A 20,523-nucleotide genomic window follows, 5' to 3' on the forward strand; every position below is an offset into this window, starting at 1 on the left:
CTGGAGCTAAAAAGTTTTAAAAAAAGAGAAAAAGGGTGCTATTTACCATGAAAATATTTGAGAATATATAACTGAAAAAGAAATATGGCAAAATGGTAAGTTTCCTGACTACAGAGTACAGATAGTTAAGGGGCTCTTACCCTAACGTTTCTTTTATGCAACACTTTTTAGAATCAACTTGGTGTAATTTTTCTTTCAAAAAAGTTTATCTAATCTGACAATTATGCATATTCTGCTTTAAAAGGTGCTCTTTAAGGTAACTTTTTAAAAACAATATAGTTTATGAAAATCAGTTCAATTTTTTAAACAATTAAAATAATAGTTAAAATTTTAAAGTTGGTCTTTTATTTAAAATTTACTTATTTTTATTTTTGGCTATGCTGACTCCTCGTTAGAGCATGTGGGCTCTTTGTTGCTCTAAGGCATGTGGGGTCTTAGTTTCCAGGGATAAAACCCACATCCCCCGCACTGAAGGCAGAGTCTCAATGACTGGACCACCAGGGAAGTCTCTGTCTTTTCTTTATATTTTAAAAGAATTCATTTCCTTTTTAGAAAGTGTAAAGATATGACTGGGGGAAGTCACTTGTCATCAGTATCTTTACCTGGGGAAAAAAGGGTTTGGACCACCTATTATCGTTCCAGTTCTGTCCAATCTATATATGTGCTCTGGCATTTGTCAGATTTCTACATACTAACGAAAAAAATGCTGGTAAAGCCAGTGTTTGCTTTTGTATCTCATCTTCATAACATCTGTTTAATTGTGCTAAAGTGAAAAGAATATTTATTTTGGAAGGTGTATTCAATAATCAGACTACTCTGCACAATCTCATACTGCATTAGGAAGGAATGCCAAGTGAATGGACTCTCCCCTAGACTGACTTTTATGAGAACTCAAACCATTAAATTAGCAATAAGAAGCAATTATGTCTTTGGCATTTTAAGACTGCTCATTTCAATCTTGGGTTATCTAAATGGCACATCAGTCACTGGAGACTGGAGAAGCCATATCAAAACCTAGGAATGAAGACAGGAGAGAGTGTTAAGTCAAGTTTTTTCCACTGTGGCACCATTGACATTTTGGGGTGGATAATTCTCTATCGCAGGTTATTTTCCTGTGCATTGTAGGATGTTTAGCAGCATCTTTCTGCCCTACACACAATATGCCAATAGCACTGCTTCTCACGCCCCACTTGTGACAATCAAAACTAACTCTCGTGCGTACTCAGTTGTGTCCGACTCGTTGCAACCCCATGTACTGTAGCCCGCCAGGCTCCTCTGTCTATGGGATTTTTCAGGCAAGAATACTGGAGTGGGTTGCCATTTCCTCCTCCAGGGAATGTTCCTGATTCAGGGATTGAACCCATGTCTCCTGCACTGGCAGGCAGATTCTTTACTGCTGAGACACCAGGGAAGGCCCCCAAACTGACTCAAGACTTTGCAAACGTCTCCTAAGAGGAGGGCAGCTGGGGGATAATCATTCCTTGTTGAGGACCACCAGGTGATGTAGAACCAAGGAATCCCATATTTTCAGTGGTTGGGATCAGCGATACTCAAGGATAGGCTTATAAGAATCATCTTGAGGGCTTTTCCCAATCATCCATTGCTCCAAGATTTTGGTGCACAGCTTACATCCTCTCAATTACTTATACCTCTGTTTCCTACCTCTTATCTCTGCCCAGTGTGCTAGAGTATCCTGAAATAAATAAAGCAATTTTTAAAACCCCAAAATAGCCTGCGTTAACCAGATGAAATCCATGAGAGTCCTTTCCCTCATGACAGCCACCTCCAAGCCAATTTCTGGACTCATAAGAGGAAACCTTGAATTGTGTATGCTATTTTATTGGTAGCCTGAGCACCAGAACTGTGTGGGAGAGGGTTGATAAAAGTTGTGATAATCCCTGTCCTTCCCACTCTCATGAAGAGGAGGGGTAAGGCTGCAGCACAGAGCAATTCAAAACAATTCCCTTTTTTCTTTCTATAAATGCACCCACACACTGTGGACATATGGAGTCTCACTCTTTTGTGAACAATAATTCTTTAATTATGAAAACTTTCTAAGTCACTCTGAATGGTAAGGTGGTCATAATTCTGAAAAAGTGAGGCTTTTTGGTAAAGATCAGACACACAGAAACATGCTTTTCCCACCAAAATAGTCCCATGCCTCAGGCCTTGCCTTTACACAGCATTTCACACTTCAGAAAATGCTCTCGAACACACACGATCTTGAGGGAACCTAAACAATCTTGTGACTGAGGCAAGGCAGGTGCTTTTATCCCCACTGTGCAGATGAGGAAACTGTGACCCAGAGAGTTTGTGAGATTGGCCCCACCAGTTATTTATTGCGGGAGCCAGAATTTGAATGCAGCTCATTGACCCCAAAGCCAGTGCTTTTTCCACGTCATTTCACAAAAATGGTGCTCAGCCGGGTTACAGCCTGAAAGCCATAATGCTAGTCTTCAGATTTCATGCAGTTAGACTCTTTGCAGAAGGCCTGTCTCTTCCAAAACGACTCCACTATGCTGTATTCATGCAGGTCCAACAAAGAGCAGTGAGGCAGTCATCCTTCTTAGCGAGCTACCTAAGATCGGCAAAACCATATATTTTTCTAATGGAAAAATGTCTCCACCGATAAGGAAATAAAGTTACTTAACTGGTCAGGATTCATTAACTAAAGTTGATGTTGCTGCTGATGCTGTAGTTAATGTCCCACAAAATTAATCTAACAATACCCAGTGACTCCTTGTTCACAAATCACACTCTATAAATTTGGATGGCCCTAGAAAAAGATGTCTCCTTTTTCTGCTAGTAAAACCACCATCCCCTAGCCAGGCTGGCAAGTGTAAGTGAAGAGTTCAGGATTTGCTACTGGAAGATGCTAGAATGAGAAACTGCTGATATCAAAGCACTAATGCATATCTTCAGCCAGACTGGGACACTGGAAAAGTGACATTTTGGCTTAGGAGGAAGGTCTCTGGAGGTTTAAATGGTGTTGGAGGCACTCAGGCTGGCTTTTGTGGGAGGGATTCTCCTCCCAGCAGATCACTCTGAAGGAATGAGGTTTAAGCTGAGATCCAACTGGCCACCTTTCTGAATATCAACCTCAGGAAGTCAGTTTATATTCACATCTTGTAAAAGCACGACCAAGAAAAGATAATACTAACCTCATCTATAGCTTTCTTATAGCTCTGAGATAAGAGGAACCCAATCCAGAAGAATCCATGGAGGGGGAAAAGACCAGAAGAAAGGCAGCAGGTTAAACACAAAACGGGAATGGTTAGTACACAACTGATAAAGGCAAAAGGAAAAGGAGAACCTCTACCCAGAATAGTGTCAATTCCCTTCATTGCTACCCTCACCGTACTTCCTTACTTTTAAAGGTAAAAAAAAACAAAATATCTTCACATTCATTTCATAGAAAAAGACTCTTGAAAAATTCAGATAAAACAAGTGGATAGTAAGTCATCGAAAATTAATTTCCAACTTTGAAATTTCAGCCTCCAAGCTCTTTTTTATTTCTTTAAGGCTATCTGGGGTCTGATGTGTTACAGCAATGAAGCTAGATTTCAGGTTGTCAGGTCCTCTATGAGATCATGCTTACCAAGTGACAATATAGTCCTAGAGCAGCAGAAATGTTGCAGTATTAATTCATATGGGAAATAATGTGGAGGAAAGGCCAGAATATTTAAGAGAAATCCATAGAAAGTGCCCAAATATTCTTAACTGCTAGTTTCAACATCTCTTTGCCAAAGCTGCTGAGTAGAAATCATGGAATAATAGGAGTTATTTCTCTTCCTGCTTTGTTTTCTAACATAGTGCTGCTGCTAAGTCACCTCACTTGTGTCCAACTCTGTGTGACCCCACAGACGGCCTGGTGGGCTCACCAGGCTCCTCTGTCCCTGGGATTCTCCAAGCAAGGATACGGGAGCGGGTTGCCATTTCCTTCTCCAAACATAGTGCTAATGATCAGCAAAATATCCAAAGGTAGGAAAGCAATCCTGAATCAGTTCAGTTCTTTCCTAATCAGGTATGACTTCCTTCCAGATGTTTCTAGCACCTGTTCTTAACAAACTCAACAATTTCTGTTTCAGAGTCATGAGCGCATCCCCAACTACTTTACCCTGTGGGTTCTCTGGTGAATGAAAAGAGCTCAAAACTCTTTTGAGAAAAAAGCACTCACAGCTGGGCGACTTGGTCGGGTAATTTCCCTGGATTCTTCTGGTTTCACCTTGGAGGGCTCATGGGGGAGCACAGGTGATCCTTCCGACTTACTGTTGGCTAGAGGAAAGAACAGAGGGCCGAGAAAGATAATGACCATCAGAAGGTGCTGGAGTTCTGTGGTGAGTCATCCTTGGGATGACTCAGCAGACACCTCACTCAGACAAATCCTCAAGCACATCTGTGAAAAAACAGTAAATGTTCAGGCAAACAAAATCAGCCATACACATGTAGGCTTGTCACCTTGAAGTCACTAGGAACAATAGGAAAAACTTAAAAAAAAAAAAAAAAGGAAAAACCAGCAAGCGCCACCCATTTACTGAGCACCAATGGTGTGCCATGGTTAGTGCCAAACATCTTTTAATGTCAACTGTCTCATTGAATCCTTGCTCTAACCCAATGATGTGGCATTAGTTTCCTATTTCACAGCTGAACACAGAGAAATAACCCAACTAGCCCAAGGTCACATTGAAATTATGGGCAGAGCTGGGATTCTGTCTGATTTCTCAAAGTCCTATTTTCAATTATCATGTTAAACCAGTGTCTGAGTTATTCTATGTTTGATTTTTTCTTTTATCACTTATCCAGCAGGATAAGTGTTTTTGATGAAATGCTGTGGAAAAAAAGAAACTTGTTTTACTTGGGGGAATGATTTTTAAATGGGCGGGGGGAGGATGAGCAAGTTGTCTGGGTCCTTTAAGGAAGAAAGAATGAGGTGAGGGAGGGAAGGAGAGTTTGGTGATAAAGGGGATGTGCCCTGGAATAAGAGACTACAGAGCAAGGGTTGGGGGAGGGCTGCTACAGAGTGAAGAGCACCTCTCTGATTTATGAGCTTACAGGTTAGAGAAGAAGCAATCTCAGGTGGGAGACACTCTTTGGTTTGGTTTCAAAGTGGTTTTTCCTGGTTAGGGCACAGCAGGGTAGGACACACTAGCTTTTAACCCAGAAAAACCAGAGGTCAAAGGGAAGAAGATAAGAATTAAAATGATATGCCTAAGTTTGGATTTTCTTTAGCATTTGCTCTAACGAAACATATTTTATTTTATATGAACAGAAAAAAAGGTAAGAGAATGGCACTTTTCTAAAGTTAGTAAGTCTATATCTGGATCAAAGCAACAGAAGCCTACACAGTTCTGGGTTGTCATGGATGTCAGAAGATTGTAAGAAGAGGCAGCTGCAGGCCAGTCCCCACCCCAGTTCAGAGACACAGCACAGTATGTCTGACATTCACCTTTTCAAAATAGACATACAATGAGTTTACTTCAAAAAAAAAATTAGGAGGTAAAGAATGATTGTGTCTAATGAAGAGGCTAGGAAAGAATAAAGAACTGGTGCTTTTCATCAGGCAGAGTATTAAGTGTTTTTCAAATTGCACTTAAAAAAATCCCAGCCTTCATTACTTGGAAGCAAAATTATCTTCTGAAGAAAGTTTATGGAGAAAGAGTACCTTTTGATTAGCTAGAAACAATAGGTTGTCACGTATAATTAGCTGGACACATTAATGTTTTTCACAAGCTTCCTCATTATTGAAAGCTAAACAATGAAGAATGACTTGAATTAAATGGTCAGAGAGGCTAATTTTTACCTCACTAACAGGAATAACCAGAAGGGTCAAGTATATTTTTTTAAAGTCAAAGATTTTATATCTTCTCTCCAGTGCATATTTATTCTACATTAGCCTTTATTAACATTTAGTTTGAGAAATACCTTGTATTCTGAACACTGTTGACACAAGGGGAGGAGAATACTTGTGGGTCATGGAACTCTAACTAAGCAATCAAATAGAAATGGAAATTGAGCTGTCTGATGACTACATTTTCGAATGAGACCAGTATTCTGTGATCTCCCTGAAGAATTCTGGTATCTGCAATTAGAAAGGATTGGGCCCACACTGATGCCACACACGTGACTGGGGATGGTGGCCCGCTGCCCTAAGGAGACTGAAGCCGAGTGGAGTTAAGGGGCTTTTCGGCATCACACAGTGGTGGCCACACCAGGACCAGGAGTCACAGAAGTCAGGGAGTAATCTGATTCCTTGTCCAAAGAAGCCCTCCTGGAAAGGTAGGGGAAAGCTTTACCTCGAACCCGGGTCCGTTCGCTGGATCCTGCTTGTGACCCAGGCTGAGAGCCACCTTGGGAGCTGGGTTGGGAGCTGGGGGTGCTGGAGCTGGAAGAACTGCCACTGCTGGTCCTCTGCAAGGGGCTCTCCAAGACGGGCTCGGTTCTCCGGAGGTCGGGGTTGCTGTAGGGACAGTGATGCACAGGGCTTACATTCTCAAGAACTGGCCACTGGTAGACAGTGTAGTCCAGTTCCGCCCCCAGTACAAAAGGATGAAGACAGTGCCTATGTGACCTTGCATTAAAGGGGTCAATGTTAATGACAGTCATGCTATCTTCTGTGGGGCTCCTGGCCAGATTCCACATCTGGACAGGATGAATTCTTGACCCAACTCTTGGGTCATCTCACATCAAACACATTAGCTCTGAAATGGTGACTCTTCACAGGAGGCTAGCTTTGAAACCCCTTTTCCTGTGCTCATTGTAAAACAGTAGAGAATATTAAAAGATAAAAACAAGGGAGCAATGCATGCCATCTCTGAATCAAGAGACATTCAAATGTATTTTACTGGATGATATATTATCTCCTAGTCTTAGAAAAAAAAAATTATTTATTTATTTTTGCCTGCACTGGGTCTTTGTTCCTGCGTGCGGGCTTTCTCTAGTTGCAGAGCACGGGCTCCAGGGAGAGTGGGCTTCGGTGAGTTGCAGCTCAAAGGCTTAGCTGCCCCGTGGCAAGTGGGATCTTCCCAGACCAGGGCTCAAACTTGTGTCCCCTGTATAGGCAGGCAGATTCTTAACCACCGGACAACCAGGGATGTCCACTTCTAGCCTTTTTTCTTTTGTATGTACGGAAGCACACCGTGTATTCAGTTTTTGCATATTGCTTTTTTCCCCCTTTGACTGACTTTCGAGCAGCTTCTAACACTTCTAAAAACAATAATGGCTGCATAGTAGTCCATTATATAGGTGAATTAGTTCAACCATTCTTCTGTTATTAGGTGCTTCCAATATATTGCTGGGACACATAATACTGAAATAAACATCTAGAGGCAAACAAATATTCAGTCACATCTCTCCTGGAATTGGAATTCTTCGGTGAAGCGGCATGAACTGGGGTATGCATGTGCACATATATATATGTATGTGAACATATAAACATACAACAGGTTTTCACTACAGTGTATGAGACTATCCATCTCACTGAATTCTTACCAGTCTTTATTATGAACAGCTAACTAACTTGCAAAAAATTATATTTTGCTGTTTTAATGCAATTTAAAAAAATTATTGTTGAGGTAGAATAATTTTTATTCACATTTGTTATTCAGAATTCCTCTTCTGTGAATTACTTAAGTTCTCAGCTCACATAGCTAGTGGTATCTTTGCATTTTTAAATTTCTTGCAGGAAATCTTTATCTACTTTGGCTCTTACCAAAGGGAAGTATGTTTGAAAATAATTATTAAGTGCTAAACTCAAGAACAGCATTCATCTATTGGCAGGATAAAAGCCCCCACTGGTTATAAACACTACTCTATTATTCACTCTCACATCTTTACTACTCCCGAAATAGTGCATTTATTCATTCACTCAGCTGGTCTATACCGGGCACTGGGTCAGACCTTTGAGATACAGTAATGAACAAGATCCAGCTCATGCCCTCTGCCAGTGTCACCAGACACACACAGCGGCCTTTGTTCATGCTGTGCCTGCAGTGAGCGCAGGGCAATATGGGAGCATGAAGCAGACCCCAAGGCCACTTTCAGTGACCACAGGGGCTGCAGAGAAGAGGAGGCCACTAAGCAGTGGTGTTGGGAGGAGACTGAGAGGATTAGGATTTTGTTATAAAAGTAAGCAGTGTTTTCCAAGTTTCTTCTAAGCTCTTCCTTTCAAATTTACAAGCCATAGACCTCTCCATTTTTTCCTCTAGACTTCTAGACTGCTGGGCCTAAGTGGTAATTTAGTGAGATCTGAAATTCAAAGATCCTATCCACTGCCATCCACCTGCCAAGGAAGAAACATTGGCTCCTCCATGATTTCATTGTCTTCAGTTCCCCAAACAGAATTTCACTAACAGAGTCGTTATAGTGCTATTATTTTCATGCAGTGAGCTATCACATTAAAATGTAATACTATGCTTTCATTTTTCTCTGCCCATTTTAAGAATATCAAGTGGGAACCAGGCACTCTGTGCTGTGTTGGGTGTCAGATGCTCCACATGTAAATGTGAAAATAATATGGTCCTTTCCCTTGAGACACTTGCAGTTTGGCCCATGAAAATCTGGCCACAAAATAGCACTGTTATAGCAGCAACTAAATCAAATAATTTCTTTCTGAAAACAAAAATATTTGGCTGAGTTACAAAAATCCTTAAACACTGGGTTAGTGGAAGAGATGGCTGGTGATTCTGGAAAACGTAAACCTAATTATATCTTCATGATTTATTAATCTTGATAATATAAATGTAGACTTTATGACAATACTCACTTTTGAATTTTTTTTACGGTAAAGGGGTGGCTAAGTCAACCCAACAGTAAAAATTGACTGCAGAAGAAAGTGTCGGTAAACTTAAGGAAGACTTTAAAAATTCTTGGTATTTTTATGGCACTACTTTGGGTAGTAATTAGCATTTAATTGATTGAGATAGATTTGGATCCATAAGAGAAAAAAACCTCCCTCCTGTTTGGAGAATATCTAATTATTATCTGCTGCTGCTGCTGCTAAGTTGCTTCAGTCATGTCCGACTCTGTGCGACCCCATGGACGGCAGTCCACCAGGCTCCGCCGTCCCTGGGATTCTCCAGGCAAGAATACTGGAGTGGGTTGCCATTTCCTTCTCCAGCAATAATTAGATATTATTAGATATTACTAGATATTAGATAATAATAATTAGATATTATTAAATTATAATAATAATTAGATATTATTAGAATATCTATAATAATAATTAGATATCTAAATACCTAATCTATAGTATATCTAATATAATATTCTAAGCTGAACATGTAAATAGCACGATAAATGAATGCTAATTCTGCAATATCTCACATTTCCAATTTTTCATTTTGTTTCCAAAAAAGAATCCTATTTAAATTCCTAAATAATGACTTCTTCCTTACTGTTCTCTTTCATTAAACAGTAGTGGTCAGGAATTATTTATGTATAATTAATAAATTCTAAAATTTTTTTTTTTAATTACATTACATGTTAAGGGTAAGATTACTTGGTGGCTGTTCTCATTTTGTAGAGATGTAGTGTTCTTTGTATGAAAAAAAAAAAAAAACCTATTGAGAGAATGGAGTTCTGAGAGCTCTGAGGACTTGCCCTGGTGGTTGCTGTGTGGTAGCAGGATCCAGCTCTTTGCTCGAATGCAGCACTTCTTTGATCATTTAGCCAAAACCTTTCATTAAACACCTGCCTTTGTGAGACCATGAGAGATGGAGGAGAGTCCAGGTCACAGGACAACAGTCAAGTTACAACATAATCCTAGTGATGAGACATGCAGTGGAGACCACAGCAAGCAAGGCAAAACTCTACATGCTGTGCGAGCACCTGTAAATGGTAGTAGAGTCTGGGGAATGCAGTGTAATGTAGCCTGGAGTGGTTGGTGGTGGTATTAGGAAGGAGAAAGGACTTGATTAAACTTCAGAGGGGTGAGCAGCAAGGCTGGGGGAACAGTCTGAACAAAGACATGGACCTGGGTTTTCCTGGGGCTCCTTGGTATAAAGACCATCCTGGCTGAGTACCAAGTCTGTGTAGGAAACCCTGGGAGAGTGGGTCATCAAAAGAAATGGGAAGCTTCTATAGCAATTCTCTTAAAGCCAGGCAGAAAACACGGGCCTCCCAGAGCCAGCTTATGAATGACTGGTCAGGACAGAGGCAAGCTGCCCAGGGAGGAGGCTGTGGCCACGTTAGATGATAAGACCTGGGCCAGGGCTGTCCTGGGATGACAGAGGTGCTAGGGCATCAGCAGAACCAGCTGGAATGAGCCTGCATCTCTGACGGGGGCTCAGGCCTCTTTCGGTGTGAAGCTGATTGGATCCCATGAGCATTAAACCCCTGATCTGGGCTTCATCAGCACAAGTCTGTCCCCCTCATCCCCCCAATGGAGCTAACCAGTGTGGGTACTGATCTTAATAGGTTGCTATTTTTGCTGCTTGAGTCTGAAAGAAGTGTTTAGTTTCTAGGTAATCACACATAGAAATAGGGAAAATTTTCAAATGCTTTTTCTACCTTATTTATTTATTTTTGGTAAAATATGAGTGTTTTGAGAAAATGTCACACTGCCATGTTCCTCTCTTCCTTACTATGGTGTCACCTGATCTGGCCTTGGGCCAAAGTGCCTGAGATAAATGCTCTTAGAAGGGATCAATTTCAGAACAATTCCATGAAATAATAGATTTCCCGTGTTTATGTATTAACTGATCTTATTCAGATCCAAATATGTAAAAACTTGAAAACATTCATATAGATTTCTTTAAATGCTAACTTTTAGTTCAGACATTTGGCATACTGCAGACAATTCTGTTTGGTTTATAAAACACACAGTAAAAAGAAAATTATTCCATTTACTTGAATCATATAAAAAAGTCAAAACAGAAAATTAAGAATACAAAGTGATTTCTTAGGCCAAATATTTGGGCAAAGTCTATAATTAACTGGCTGCCTGCCCACATTCATTTTCCTTTGTTCTCTGATGACACAGTCAATGAGAACAAACCAGCCATAAGCAGATAGGTTTGGGATAGGCCAGAGAATTATTTTTTTTGAAATTAAGCATTCAGTCATTGGGTTTTGATTGGGTGTTATTGGATTAATCTAAAAATTTTCATACTTTGAATGTATTTGCTTAATCAAATTTTAATTTGCTTTAAAAGAACACATGAATCAAAGTTAAATGTTAAAGTACATGGGAGGTTTTAAAACAGAAATTTAAAAAATGAACAAATCAAATCATAATTTAAACTCACCAGTTCACCTTGACAGTATAAGGCATTTGGGAGTCCATATGGTATTGCAAAGGACAAAATATTTAAAAGCAACCTTTTTATGGCTTTATGGATGGGCAGTTATCTGACAAATGGTACCAGAAAATCTATAAGGACTTTATCAGAACCAATAGAAAATAGGACAATCTCTGTCCTATTACAGTAACTGCCCCCCCACCATTGGTGAATCACATCATTAGCAAAGATGATGGAAGCAAAAACTTCAAAAGTGCTTGTATTTGCAACAGCTGGGACATGGAAGCAACCTAAATGTCCATCAACAGATGAACAGGTAAAGAAGATATGGTACATATATACAATGGAATATGACTCAGCTATAAACAGGAACAAAATTGGATCATCTGTACTGATGTGGATGGACCTAGAGTCTGTTATACAGAGTGAAGTAAGTCAAAAAGAGAAAAACACATATTGTATATTAACATGTATGTATGGAATCTAGAGAAATGGCATCAGTGCAGTTCAGCTCAGTCGCTCAGTCGTGTCCGACTCTTTGCAACCCCATGAACCGCAGCACGCCAGGCCTCTCTGTAAATGGTATAGGTGAACCTATTTTCAGGGTAGGAATAGAGATACAGATGTAGAGAATGGACATATGGACACAGGGGAGGGGAGAAGGCAGGGTGGGATGAAATACGGAGTAGCACTAAAATATAGACACTACCATGTGTAAAACACATAGCTAGTGGGAAGCTGCCACACAGCACAGGGAGCCCAGCTCCGTGGTCTGTGATGACCTAGAGGGGTTGGATGGAGAGGGGAGAGAGAGAGGTGGCATATGTATACATACAGCTGATTCATATTGTTGTACAGCAGAAACTAACACAACATTGTAAAGCAATTCTCCTCCAATTGTGTACCGGGCTTTTCCCTCTTGAGATGCTGTCCTGCAATCACCAAACAGTCAAGAAGCTGAGGATGAAAAACCACATGAAGGCACAGCTGACCCGTCACTGCAGTGCAGCTGCGTAAGCCAGCTCAGGTGAGACCAGCAGGACAACGTTGAAGTCAACCCACAGAATGGTGAGAAATCATAAATAGTTACTGTTTCAAGCCACCACATCTTGGCACGTTTTATTATACAACAAAGGTGAACTAAAGCCACCTCTAGCATAATGAATACACCAAATCCCGAAACGTTTCAAAATGCAATTCAATTTAGAGCTGCAGAGTCTGTGTCACATCTTTAAGTGCTGGTCACTTAGAGATACGTGATAGAAAAAAGCAGGATTGTTCTACATGGCAGAGATGGGGATTCTCCATCCCCCCTCTCCCGCAATGCCTTTGATTTTCATTGCAGGTAAATAATTATTACCGTTAACTTCATGTCCTCCCTACCTTCTCTGTAAGCAGAAAAATGTTAGCTGTATTCACAAGATCTCCTTTCGCTGGACAAAATACAATGTTTAAGAGGTTCCAAGGGAAAAGCACGTTTTGCAAGCCACTGACCATTTATTGGGCTTTGTTGGTGGCTCAGCAGGTAAAGAATTCAGCTGCAATGCAGGAGACTTGGGTTCGAATACCTGGGTCGGGAAGATCCCCTGTTGGAGGGCATGGGAACCCATTCTAGTATTCTTGCCTGGAGAATCCCATGGACAGAGGAGACTGGGAGGCTGTAGTTCATGGGGTTGGAAAGAGCTGGACACAACTGAAGCGACTGAGCATGCATGACCATTTATCAGGTATTTTGGAGCCTTAATGTCATTAAAATAGTATTTCAGAGGGAACAAAAGACTGCTTTTCATTTGACTAGAGAAAGACAGTTCTCTTTCTTTTGGGTTGATAGAGGGAAAAAGACTTAAAGTTGAAATGAAGCTTGATGTACAGAAACTAAAATTCTAAACAACTTATCTCATGAACACAGCCTAGAAGGCAGGGTTCAAAGGAGCAAAAAGCCCTGATAACTGGAGGCTTCTTATCCCTTGAAGAGGAGGACTGGTAAAGTTCAGGCTGGCAATCCAGCCTCACATTCCTTTTGCTCCCTGGTCACAGTCCACACCAGGTGTCTTCAGTCCTGCTCACAACACCAGCTCAGTGTGAACCTGACAAGTTGCTGGACAAAAATGGCTCATTCAGAGCTTCTGCAACTGGCAACTCTACTCAGAACGAGCTAGCTTCTTTGCCCTGCAGAGGTGAATGTTCTTAGTACAGTTCTTTCTTATTTACAGACTGACCCCTTCCTAAGGCTTTTCATATGTAGAGAAAAATGAAAGCTTCACGATCAAAAGCATTCCATATTTTAGGATCTGTACAAATAGTCTTAACCTTCATTTCCAGTCTCTCTTTCTCTCTGAGTAGCAAGAGAGTGTCCTCTTATGAACACAATGAAGAATAAAACAGTACCCCCAAGTTCCTTTTTATAGTCTCAACAGAGGCCATTTGCTATTTCAGCTGATCCTAAAAATGAGTGTACTCATGAAACATGTGAGGGGAGTTTGATGAATGACAGCAACAAACAGCATCTGTTACCCCATAAAATCTGCTCTGACACTGTAAGGATAGTTTATTTTCCAGCTTCTCTTCAGACCTCTGCACCCACCAGTAGGTAGATGCAACTTCCCAATTGTAGGAATATACACGGTCTGTAAAAACTTCCAGAAGAGCAAAGAGCAACAGTGGGAGCATCACTGTATTTCAGTGACACTCCATAACGCCAGAGATGACTTCCTCATGAGAACTAGTCCTTCTGCAATTTGCCAAACTAGGACAGCTCTGCAGCTGGTCACTATAGCATTTCTTTGCCAATTATTTTCTTTAAAAAAATTAATTATTTATTTCTGGCTGTGCTGGGTCTTCATTGCTTTGCCGGGGCTCTTTCTAGTTGTGGTGAGCACGGGCTTCTCACTGTGGTGGCTTCTCTTGTTGTGGAACACGGGCTCTAGGCTCGCAGGCTTCAGTAGTTGTGGCTCACAGTCTCTAGAGCATGGGCTCAGTAGTTGTGGTGTGTGGGCTTAGTTGCCCCAAGGCATGTGGAATCTTTCCAGACAGTATGGGATTGAACCTGTGTCCCCTGCATGGGCAGGCTGATTCTTAACCACTGTACCACCAGGGAAGTCCTCTTTGCTAATTACTTTCTACTGTCTCAGTAGTCCTCAGGGCACATTTCTTTTTTTTTTAAATTGGAGTATAGTTGCTTTACAATGCTGTGTTAATTTCTACTGTATAGCAAAGTGAATCAGTCACACATATACACATATATACTGTCTTCCTTGGATTTCTTTTCTATTTAGGTCACCACAGAGCCAGGGCACATTTCTTGACCTGATGCTAAAAATCATCTCAGAGCAGGCCACTTTGTTTGGCTGGCTTCATGAAATGGTCTCTGAGGTTAATGGTCAGGGGTACCACTGCTACTGCTAAGTCACCTCAGTCGTGTCCAACTCCGTGCGACCCCATAGATGGCAGCCCAGCAGGCTCCGCTGTCCCTGGGATTCTCCAGGCAAGAACACTGGAGTGGGTTGCCATTTCCTTCTCCAATGCATGAAAGTGAAAAGTGAAAGTGAAGTTGCTCAGTCGTATCCGACTCCTAGCGACCCCATGGACTGCAGCCTACCAGGCTCCTCCATCCATGGGATTTTCCAGGCAAGAGTACTGGAGTGGGGTGCCATTGACTTCTCCCAGGGGTACCACACCCAGACCTTATTTGTAGTTTTACTCCCACATTTGAAAACCTGCCAAATAAGGTAAGCCAGATTGGCTTCTGCATTGATTCCATGATTCATCTGCTCATTCATTCATGAGCCCACACTATACACTGGTTTCTGTGAAACGCTACTGAAGAAATAAAAGACTTGCCTCTGGCCCACCAAAATTTACAGTCTGGGTGGCCAGTCAACATGCCTCAGAAGTGAAAAAAGAACAAAGATAGTTTTTTAGGAAAGCAGTAATGACAGTGGTAGGTGGGGGCTCTTCCCTTCACCTTACCATCTTCTTTCCCTTACCTTGCTCTGATGGGTTGAGATCCTAGTCTGGGTCCCAGAGCACTACCATTTCCAGGAGAATTCTTTCTTGCTAATGCTGGGGATATAGAAGTTGTTCTTTGAGGCACCTGAAATGAAACCAGAATTCAGAAATATTTTCCATAAAATAACTTCCATGTAGTACTGCCTGAAATGCAGCCTACTCCTTTCCTAAGATCCGCCAGGAGACATGGAATGATCAGAAACAGGAAAGAAATATCTCAAGGAAATACTTAACTCCCTAAACAAAATCAAAGGAAAGACAATGAGGCACATTTTAGCAAACATTAATGAGTACTGCCTTCAATGTTACAAACAAATTTAGAAATAGAGCAAGTGAATTACTTTGACTCACAGGGCTAAAATAATTGCCCTCCTTCGTTTGCACAAGAGTGGTGGACACCAGAAATTTCTTTGGGTTATCATTAACTCAGTTGACCATTGGAAACTGCATCTGATAATAGTCATCCAGATAAATCGAGTTCCATTTTTAACTCCCAGCACAACTGATAAACAGATAAGGAAATTATGAAATCTGGCGAGAAACTAGGTATCAGACTAGAACTTGGGACATAAGCCACATGTCAGTGAGCTCAGGGAAATGACTCCAATAGATCCTAAATGTTTCCACTTGCTAACCAACTTGCAATTGCTAATTCAAAACAAACTCCTAACACTGTGCTTTGGGAGGTCAATTTGCAAATGTAATAAAAAAACAGGATTAATAATAAAAATCCTGGAAGGTCTTCAAAAAACTATGTGAGTACCAGTCAGACTGTGAAGTACAGTAGGAAATTATATCATTAGCTTATCTGTCAAGGGACTAAGGTAAATTCAAGTATGCCTCATTTTATAAAACATTTTCTAATGAAATTGAATACTGTTAAGCGTACCAAAGGAGTTCAACATGAGGGGAGAGCAGAGGAGAAATTTACTTTATGAAAAGTGACCAGGAAATGAAAATGTGACAGCTGGGTGGGCTAAACATTCTTCAGGAGCTTTGATGTTTCTTTTTTTGGAGGTCCTTTTAAAGTGGATTTATATTGGGTTGGCCAAAAAGTTCATTTGGTTCTAAAAGAAAAAGTAAGACACATTTTTTTCATTTTCACCAAGAACATCATTGAATAATATATTCACTAACAGGACAAACTTTCTGACCAATCTGATATTTTGTACTAGAGATTTTAAAATTATGCTTTGTTTTGATATTATTGCTTAATATGCTAAAGAATATTTATCATGAATACAAGTTTTCTTAGTTATTATAAAACATTTTTAAGATAAAGACCTAGAAAGATGAGTCAGTGAAGTGATGCAGAATGACCAAATCAGTCCTCCCACCTGCTCAGTAAAATATTACTGCTATTTTTCCTTTTGTATTTGGTCACCTGAAATAGTTGTAGAGAGGGTCTAATGAATCATTAAAGCCTAAAACCTTTGTATTGATCTAAAGTTTTTCTCCCCGAGTTATAAATGTGTGCCTGCAGGTTTAACAGAATGGACCAATGACCTCAAATGTTTCCCCAGCTCTCCTGTCTGATCCTCTGCCCATCCTGTTTTTCAGATTGAACTTTGCTCCATAAACAACCTTGCCTGATGCCCTCCCCAAGACAAGAACAACAAAAAAGCCATTATCAGACAATTTCATTTTCAAAGTCATGGAAATTCTTTCGAGAGGAAGATGAGGAAAAATATTTGAAAACCTTTGGATAAAAAGTATTACTTTTTTTTCTGAAATCAATAATGGCATGGATCTATGGAAACTGTGAGCCATTCCCTTTGTCCTGGCTCCTCAGCTGAGTTCAGGAGAAAGGGGAATCCTGAACCAGGAAGAATCTGATGCAACATTTCTCCAGTGTTTTGAAATACTTCAGGTTGTCTGAAGTGAGATGAACAGCCATGTATTAGGACATTTTTTGGAATGTATAACCGCTTGGTATAGGCAAAAACAAAACAAATGGAACCAAGCCAGTGGAACAATTGGTCATTTCAATCTACAATTTAAAATCCTCAGTAATTAAAACTGGAATTAAGTTACAACCTGGCCTAGAGGGAGCTTTCCTTAGTGGAACCAACTAACATATTCTAAGAGCATTACTATTTTCTGAACACCTGAAATGTGGTTTCACTTTATGTTATTAAAAATAGAAATAAATTCTCTACTTTTTAATCTGGAAATTTTAAATTTGTCTATATATAGATTAAGTCATCAATGAGAATATCTGTATTATTATATTTCTCAAGATGGATAGTAGTAATGAATAGTTTGGAAGGCTTGGGGTTGGGAGTTCTAATTCTGGATATAGGATATATGCTTTCAAGTCATTCAGTCTACCAGAGCCTCCATTTCTTTGGGGAAAATGGAGATCAGAGATGATGAATGACAATCCAAGTCTTAGCCTGGGAATAAGGAGGGACCAACACAAATGCTAGAAGGGACAGTGATGTGTTATCATGTTCTTTGGTATTATGAATGGTCTGCAAAAGAGGTAATAATAATGATAACAGTAATAGTAGTAGTAATAATAAACATTGATGACAATGATAGAGATGATGATGAAAACTCCAGTAATGTTACCTTTGGTGGAATGTCTTCTTCCTGTCGTAACCAAGAGCTTCGGTCAAACTTCTCAATGCGAGTGGGGAGAGGTGGGTTTTCAGAGGTGGGATCTGAGTTCTGGCGTGGCATCTCGACACGGTGAGAGCTCACGTTCAGAGCCTCCTGAAACCCAGAGAGGCCCTTCGTGGGCTGTTCATGCACCGACTGGGAGGCGGTCAAGGCAGGTCCCTGGGATTTCACTGCTACCAGATGCGGGATCTAAGCATCAAACCAACATCACAGCAGCATTATTACAAGTAGTAGTAGTAGTAGTTGCTCACTTGTGTCCGACTCTTTGTGACCCCAGGGACTGTAGCCCACCAGGATCCTCTGTCCATGGGATTCTCCAGGCAAGAATACTGGAGTGGCCATCCCCTTCTCCAGGGGATCTTCCCGACCCAGGGATCAAACCTGGGTCTCCTGCACTGCAGGCAGATTCTTTACTGTTTGAGTAGCCAAGGAAACGCAGATCAACTAGGATCTCATGGAAAGGGAGGATAAAATTTTAGGGAGAAAAAACCAGAGCACATGGAGCCCATAGCAGCTTTTTGCAGCATGCTTTTTAAAGATCTTCCAAATTTCCTATTTTAGAGCTGGAGGGCTGGACCAGACTTGCTGGCAAAGAGTTAAATGATGGACTTGGGACTGTTAAGAAGTCAGTGAAATAAGTGTCATGATAGTAATGATTTTCAGTGAACATTTATTGACCAGCAATACATTTACAAGCACTTCTGATCATACAAACTTTCTCCTTTCAACCTCCTAACTTGGAGTTGAGAGAGTGCTCTGTGAAACAAGAATTGCTCTCAACATCTTTCTTCTTATGAACTCATTAAATACCATGAGCTGGACACAATTATTTTTTTCATTCTACCCATGAGAATGTAAGGTATAAAGAGGGTAAGTGACAACCTAGATTTCACAGCTAATATGTGCCAGAGACTGGATTGTAACCTACACATACACCTAATTGTAGTTCCTATGTTATAACTCCACAGCCTAACTGCTATGTGATTCTGCTTTCTGGTGAACTGGCTCTTACCACCTAGGATATTATATATCTCACGACACTAGGACGTTTCTTTTAGAGTTGGAAGTCTCACAATTTGGCATGTATTGATACCGTTCATGCAGGGAAGAAATGTAGACTTTAGGTAGAAATGTAGCTTTTTAAGACAAATCATGAACATCTAGAGTTCCGAGTACCCTTCACCATGAGCACTGCTCACACTTCCTTGTTCGTGCTCATGTAAGCCTATCTTCTCCTCCAATGTGCAGGGAAGCTCCCAGGAGACAAGAGCCATGTCAGACTTCCTCTCGCTGAGTCTAGTACCATGCCTGGCATATTGAAGGTGGTCAATCAATCCTAGCTAGGAAAACATCTAGAGTATTTTCTAAATCAAATTGTTAATTTAATAAACATTAATCTAGTATTTGCTTTGTACCAGGGACCTACCAGACTCTCTTTGGTCTGAAATCTCAGTGCCCAGACTGCTAGAGGACACCTCCACAGCCCTCCTCCATCAGCCTGGCCCTGTTCTTCCTGCACTTGAGGTCTTATCTCTGGAGCAGCTTTGCCCCAGACTCTTCAGACCCTCTTGATTCAGGAGACTGGAATGTTGCTAACTATAGTTCCAAGGAAATTCTCAAAGTCCACTTCAGCTGAGATTATGCTTCAATGAGAATAGAACTCTAATCAATCAAATTTATATTAAGGTTGTGTAGGTGTATGCTCAGTTGTGTTCAACTCTTTGTGACCCCTAGGATTGCAGCCTGTTAGGCTCCTCTGTCCACGGGAATTTCCTGGCAAGAATACTGGGAATGGGTTGCCTTTTTCTTCTCCAGGGGATCTTCCTGATGCAGGGATTGAACCCGCATCTCCTGCATCACAGGCAGATTCTTTACCTCTGAGGCACTGGGGAAGTCCATGTTAAGGTTCAATATCATTTCAGTCGCTCCGAATCTTTGCAACCCCATGAACTGCAGCACGCGAGGCCTCCCTGTCCATCACCAACTCCCGCAGTTTACCCAAACTCATGTCCATTGAGTCGGTGATGCCATCTAACCATCTCATCCTCTGTTGTCCCCTTCTCCTCCTGCCTTCAATCTTTCCCAGCATCAGGGTCTTTTCAAAAGAGTCAGCTCTTTGCAACAGGTGGCCAAAGTATTGGAGTTTCAGCTTCAACATCAGTCTTTCCAGTGAACACCCAGGACTGATCTCCTTTAGGATGGACTGGTTGGATCTCCTTGGAGTCCAAGAGACTCTCAAGAGTCTTCTCCAACACCACAGTTCAAAAGCATCAATTCTTCGGCGCTCAGCTTTCTTTATAGTCCAAATCTCACAACCATACATGACTACTGGAAAAACCATAGCCTTGACTAGACGGACCTTTGTTGACAAAGTAATGTCTCTGCTTTTTAATATGCTGTCTAGGTTGGTCATACCTTTCCTCCCAAGGAGTAAGTGTCTTTTAATTTCATGGCTGCAGTCACCATCTGCAGTGATTTTGGAGCCCAGAAAACTAAAGTCAGCCACTGTTTCCACTGTTTCCCCATCTGTTTGCCAGGAAGTGATGGGACTGGATGCCATGATCTTAGTTTTCTGAATGTTGAGCTTTAAGCCAACATTTTCACTCTCCTCCTTCATTTTCATCAAGAGGCTCTTTAGTTCTTCTTCACTTTC

The 20,523-nt window shown here is 41.0% G+C and overlaps 1 protein-coding gene across 23 annotated transcripts in view; it reads right to left on the reverse strand.

Moving 5' to 3' along the window:
• TNIK (TRAF2 and NCK interacting kinase) overlaps positions 1-20,523 on the reverse strand; it is a 403,607-nt gene that overhangs the window by 39,291 nt on the left and 343,793 nt on the right. For 11 of the 23 annotated variants that reach the window (XM_081570912.1, XM_081570909.1, XM_081570906.1 and 8 more), the window contains 4 exons: positions 17,820-18,059; positions 15,224-15,330; positions 6,294-6,457; positions 4,178-4,275 (listed from right to left, as the gene is read on the reverse strand). In XM_081570912.1, the coding sequence (XP_081427038.1) occupies positions 4,178-4,275; positions 6,294-6,457; positions 15,224-15,330; positions 17,820-18,059 (609 nt within the window). Of the gene's footprint in view, positions 1-3,161; positions 3,186-4,177; positions 4,276-6,293; positions 6,458-15,223; positions 15,331-17,819; positions 18,060-20,523 lie in introns of all 23 variants that reach the window. The other 12 variants (XM_081570904.1, XM_081570898.1, XM_081570902.1 and 9 more) reach the window with 2 other exon arrangements.

The sequence above is a fragment of the Giraffa tippelskirchi genome, chromosome 2 (genome assembly GCF_054371585.1).
Source record: "Giraffa tippelskirchi isolate mGirTip1 chromosome 2, T2T-mGirTip1v1.2.pri, whole genome shotgun sequence".
NCBI lineage: Eukaryota > Metazoa > Chordata > Mammalia > Artiodactyla > Giraffidae > Giraffa > Giraffa tippelskirchi.